This window comes from Alligator sinensis, unplaced genomic scaffold (genome assembly GCF_000455745.1).
Source record: "Alligator sinensis unplaced genomic scaffold, ASM45574v1 scaffold707_1, whole genome shotgun sequence".
NCBI lineage: Eukaryota > Metazoa > Chordata > Crocodylia > Alligatoridae > Alligator > Alligator sinensis.
The window spans coordinates 1,998,866-2,004,031 of record NW_005842065.1 but is presented as its reverse complement, the minus strand read 5'-3'; the positions used below and the strand labels follow the sequence as shown (position 1 = coordinate 2,004,031).

The 5,166-nt window shown below is 62.1% G+C and overlaps 1 protein-coding gene across 1 annotated transcript in view; it reads left to right on the top strand.

Moving 5' to 3' along the window:
* Window positions 1–534: 534 nt before the first annotated feature.
* The window catches only part of PDE4A (phosphodiesterase 4A), a 29,796-nt gene continuing 25,164 nt past the window's right edge, over window positions 535–5,166 (top strand). Inside the window, exons 1-2 of the mRNA XM_025203903.1 lie at window positions 535–598; window positions 1,812–2,044. Of these exons, the coding sequence (XP_025059688.1) occupies window positions 557–598; window positions 1,812–2,044 (275 nt within the window). The 5' untranslated portion in view covers window positions 535–556. The remainder of the gene's footprint in view (window positions 599–1,811; window positions 2,045–5,166) is intronic.

Sequence of the window (5,166 nt, the reverse complement as noted above, 5' to 3'; positions counted from 1 at the left end):
GCTGGGGGGGCAGGGGGCTGCGTGTCAGGAATGAGGGGCACCAGCAGGGGGCTATGGATCAGGAGTGAGGGGGCAACAATAGGGCTGGGAGTTTGGAGCAGGGGCTGTGGGTCAGGAGAGAGGGGCACTAGCAGAGCTGGGAGTTTAGGGTGGGGCACAGGTCAGGAGTGGGGCACTGGCAGGGCTGGGAGATTGGGAGGAGGTGTGGGTTAGGAGTAAGAAGCACCAGCTGGGCTGGTGGAGCAGAGGGCTGTGGGTCCAGAGTGAAAGGCACCAATAGGGCTGGGGGAGAAGGAGCCAAGGTCCGTAGCTGGGACATGACCCTGGGGAATGGTGAGGGAAGGAGCAGCCTCTAGCCCTTCTCCCCCTCCCCTCCCCTCCCCGCCCCAACTCCATACTCCTGCTCTCTCTTGCAGGCTCCAGACCTCCCTGGGATGCCAGCCCCTTCTGGAACACAGCTCGCTCGCCCTTGAGCCCCAGGTACGCCTGGCCTGGGGCAGCTGGGGAGGGGCTGCAAGCACGGGGGAGCTCAGGCATCACCAGGCTGGAGGGAGACATGAAGAAGAGCCGGAGCGTCCTGGCCGTGACCCCAGACGAGGTGAGATCCCTGGCCAGGGAGCAAGGGGGTGGGAGGGCTGTTCAGGCCTTGCACACATGTGTGTACAGTTTTACCCACGCATGGACTTGTTGCCCAGCTGCTGGTGCAGCATGTGCCAGGAAGGGCAGTATGCCAGTGCCCTCCTGTGCCTGGAGCACAGAGAGATGTTGGGAGAAGAGAAAGGGAATGCAGTTATAGCTGCATGGGGGAAACTGAAGGGGCTTTGGGAGCACATTCCTGGCAGCATGGAGCCACCCAGGGGTGGGGCTGGGAACCAGGGCTCCTGGGTTCCCTTCCTGGCTCTGAGCAAGCAGGGTCTAGTGGTTAGAGGCGCTGTGTGTCCAGAGTCCTGAGGTCTGCTGCTGGGAGCAGCTGCTAGTGCAATGGCCCCGATCCTGGCTGGGCTGCATGTGTGTTTGTTTGTGATGGAGGGAAGGGGGTTAAGGGGGGAGCATTCTGCAGTACCTGTGCTCCCGCTGTAGCCCAGCAGAGGGCAGGGCTGCCTGTCCCTGTCACCCCTTCCCTGGGATGTACAACTTCCTCAGTCTTGCCAATTAAAATGCAGCAGCAGGAACCGGGCCTGGACCAGCCTGCACTGTTGGTGAGGCCAGAGCCTGGGGCTCTGCACCACAGGGGTGCTTCCCTTTAGGGCCTTACATGGCCTTGCTGCCAGCCCACGCTGTCAGGAAGGGCTGGAACCCAGGTGACTGGGCTCAGTCTCACCAGACCTCACTCCCTGCCACTCAATCTCACCAGATCTCACTGCCTCCTAGAGCTGGAGAGAACCCAGGTGTCCAGGGTCCCAGCTGCCCCCCTCCCCAGTCAATCCCCACTCCATCCCTCCAGGCACCACTGCTTACTAGCATTGGAGAGAACCCAGGTATCTGGGCTCCCATCCCCTCCCTGAGCTGGGATGGGATGGGGACCCTGGCATCCTGGTTCCCTTCCTGCCCTGGACAGCTTTCAGACTGCAGCCACATCCCTCCCCAGAGATGGCTGCATGGGGCTGCTCCATGCCAGCTCCGCTAGCCATTGCAACTCCTGCCCTCAGCATTGGCCCCCTCCTCCACCCTAGTGTGATCCAGCTGGTGGGAGAGACTGTGGGGGGTGGACTGTGAGGTGCCCCTTTCCTATGCAGGGGGAGGCTGGTGCTGAGGGGAGGAAGGGAGCCAGCAGCCACCCAGTCTCCCCACAGCTATGCTGTGCCTTGCAGAAGCCAAGGGAGGCACCAGAGTCGGGGTGCTGCAGCCGATCATACACGTCCTCGAGCCTGCTGGGTGCAGAGCTGCGGCGCAGCCGGCGCCGTCTCTCCTGCAGCCTGCAGGTGCCATCCTGGAAGCCGATGGAGCGGTCGCGCTCCCCTGAGCCCAATGGCATGGCCCGACCCACGACGCTGCCCCTACGCATCCCACCCCGTATCTCCATCACCCACGCAGAGCCAGACAGGTAGGGGGCACTGGTGCATGAGGCCAGGGGTAGTGGGGCTGCCAGGGAGGAGTCAAAGGTTGTGGGGAGTGTGCAAATGCCCTGGGAAGGGCACCTGAGGGACAGAGCCTGGTGCTGGCTCCATGGGTGACAAAGGCCACAAGGGGATGCAGCAGGGGTGGGCAAAATGCAGCCTGCAGGCCGGACGTGGCCCGCCAGGCCATTTTATTTAGCCCACAAGGCCCCTAAAAAAATTAGGAAATTAATATTTATCTGCCCCTGGCTGCTTGTCATGCGGCCCTCAATGGCTTGCCAAAACTCAGTAAGCAGCCCTCCGCCCAAAATAATTGCCTGCCCCTGGGATGCAGGGATGGACAGGGTGGGTGGGGAAGAGTGTCTGCAGTGCCGCCTCCTGGCCACCCTGCGGGGTTTGTTGCTCACAAATTAACATAATGAAGCCAAGTCAACACTATGCTTCTTGGATCCCCAAGGCCAGGACAAGCTGTCCAGGCAGCTGCTAGGTCTGGGGAGCATCAGGGTAGATGCTGGGGCTTGACTCCTGGCTCTGCTGGGTGCAGCCCTTGCACCACAGCCAGCCCTGCCACAGTCCCTGGGTCCTAGCCCCATCCCAGCCACCTGCTCGCACAGGAAGGAAGGAAGGAAGGAAGGAAAGAAGCTTCCCGCTGCCTCCATCTGCTAGGCTGCAATTAGCACCACTACGCAGAGAACAGGTGCTCCCCTTCCTGTTCCCAGCTGGTGACGCGGGCCAGGATCTGCTCAGGGGAGGAGGAGAGCGTCGCTTGAGGCCCCCAGCTTTGTGCAGGGACCTGGTGGTGATAGGTTGGTTATGGGGGTCTCCCCAGGCTGAGGGGAGCCCTCCAGGACCTGTAGGGCCACTTCTGTGCTGGACATGTAGAACAGGGGTTGGGAGCAGAGCTGCGTGGGGGCCAAGAAGGGGGCTGAGTTTGGGTCTGCCTTTCGGGGAACCCCATAAAGCTCCAGCAGTGGGACCCTGCTCTTCAGTGCCACCCTGGAGAGCTGAGGGCAGGGAACCCAATGTCTGGGCCAGTGCTGGAGTCCATATGGGGCTTAGGTCAAAGGTCTCTCTACCCCGTTCACTCCAGGGGGTGCTAGGGAGGGGTGGGGAAATGAAGGCTTCTGCCCGCCCGCTGCTGCTGGCGTCAGCCTCCTTCCCAGCTCATCCTGGCAATAATTGGCTGTAATTATCATGCCCTTTTCACTCACCGCCCACGTGCCACTCTCTAGAGCTGGGCACCACCAGCCATGGAGGCGATGCACCCAGGTACCAACCAAGGCTCTGGGGCTGCTCCAGCCTAGCTGTGGTACCCAACTCTACCTCTGCCTTCCTGCCATGCCTTGGGGCTCCCAGCCTGGGCACAACTGTCACTGAGGGGTCTGCTCTGTGGGGGTCGGGGCCTCTGCTGCCATGAGCAGCAGGGCCTGGCTTCACAGGGACTTGGGCTCCTGTTCTCCAAGCATCTTCCTTGGCACTGTGACCCCCTCCTGGGCCCATAGCCAAGGCTGCAGCTGTCCCCTGGGGCCCTAGAGCACCGGCTGGCTGTGCCAGGCCTGTTGGAGAATTGCTGGGCAATTACACAACAATTAGCCAGTGAGGAAGAGATGGGGGCCTGGATGGGATGCTGAATCCTGCCTCACCCCGGCCTGAGGCCCTAGTCTATAAACCAAGGGCTGATCTAGGCATCATGTCACCCCCCTCCTCCCCTGCACTGCTTCTGGAAAGCGCAGATGGTGCTAGCAAGGAGCTGGGTGAGCAATGAGGGCTGGGCTGGGATGTGCCTTGGAGAACATGAGTGTGCTAACAAGTGCCCCGGACATGGCATCTCAGCAAAGCTGGGAGAGACTGCAGGGCTGTCTGGGGATGGGGCTTTGTGGAGGTGTGGGGGGAGGCGGCAGAGGCTCCTTGTCCTCAGTGGTGGCACTCGTGGTCCCAGCTGACATGGGGGGCACTGCTCAGACCCCACCTTCCCTTCCTAGGCTGGGATGGGGGCCCTTGCATTCAAACCAGACCCTCTGCTCCTTTTGGTGGCAGGAGGGACCACGTACGCCCCCTCCCTACGTGGCTGCTGCTATATTAAGCGTGCAGCTCCGGGTGGGTGACGTGCAGTGACGCGGGAAGGGGGAGGAAGTTAATTGAGCCTGATCAGGACTGTGCTGCCTTTGAGCTGCCCGGGGTGGGGGGGTGCTGAAAAGAGTACCCCAAGGCAAACCCGTGGCCAAATGGGGACAGGGCTGGGATCCCAGGGTCTAGTGTTAGCCCTGGGAGCTGGGGCTGGGAGCTGGGGATCAGGACACTTGGGTTCCATCCTTGGTTTGGATGCTGCCTGAACCTTTCCTCGTGTCCTGCAGCACCTGGGTGCCTGGCCATCCTGCTGGAAGTGTGTGCGCACATGTGTAGCTGTGGTGCTTACATGTGTGCACAGATCTGCCACATGACCTGGGAAGGGGCAGCTCCTTTGCTCCTGGCTGGGCCCACAGCTCCCACCACCCCATGGAGACCCCAGCAGGAGCTGCCACATACTTCCCTGGTACCTTGTGTCCTCCAGGAGGGATCCACCCCCCTCTGGCTCTGAAATCCTCCTTCCCTTTGGCCCTAGCTGGGACTGCTCCTGGATGCTAGGCTTGCCTCTGTCCATGTCCATGCTGTTCCTAGCATGAGGGATTGAGGGGATCCTGATGCTCATCACTGAGAAGGACCCACAGATGCAGCACCAGGACCCTCCAGCACCCAGGGGCAGGTGAACACTTGTGGTGTCCATGCCAAGGTGCCATGCTGCACCCCGCAGTGCTCATGACCACCCCCCAGCCCTGGGGGCATCAGTGCTGAGGGACCTTGAGCTGAGCCAAGCCGAGCCAGGGGCAGCTGCACTGGCAGTGACTTGCAGAGGAACAGACCCCCAGGGAGGGACCCTGCCCAAGTGGTGGCTGGCACCGGGGTCCCCAGGGCCCTGCCAGCTGTGTCCCGTGGGGCGGGGGGGAAGCAGGCCACGTGGGCACGGCCAGGCCCAGCAGCTGGCTCAGGGCCATGGACACCGGGTCTCCTTGGGGTGGGGGGAGGTTCCCCTCCACCGTCCGGCTGGCAGCTCAATGGGGCTGGGGCTGGG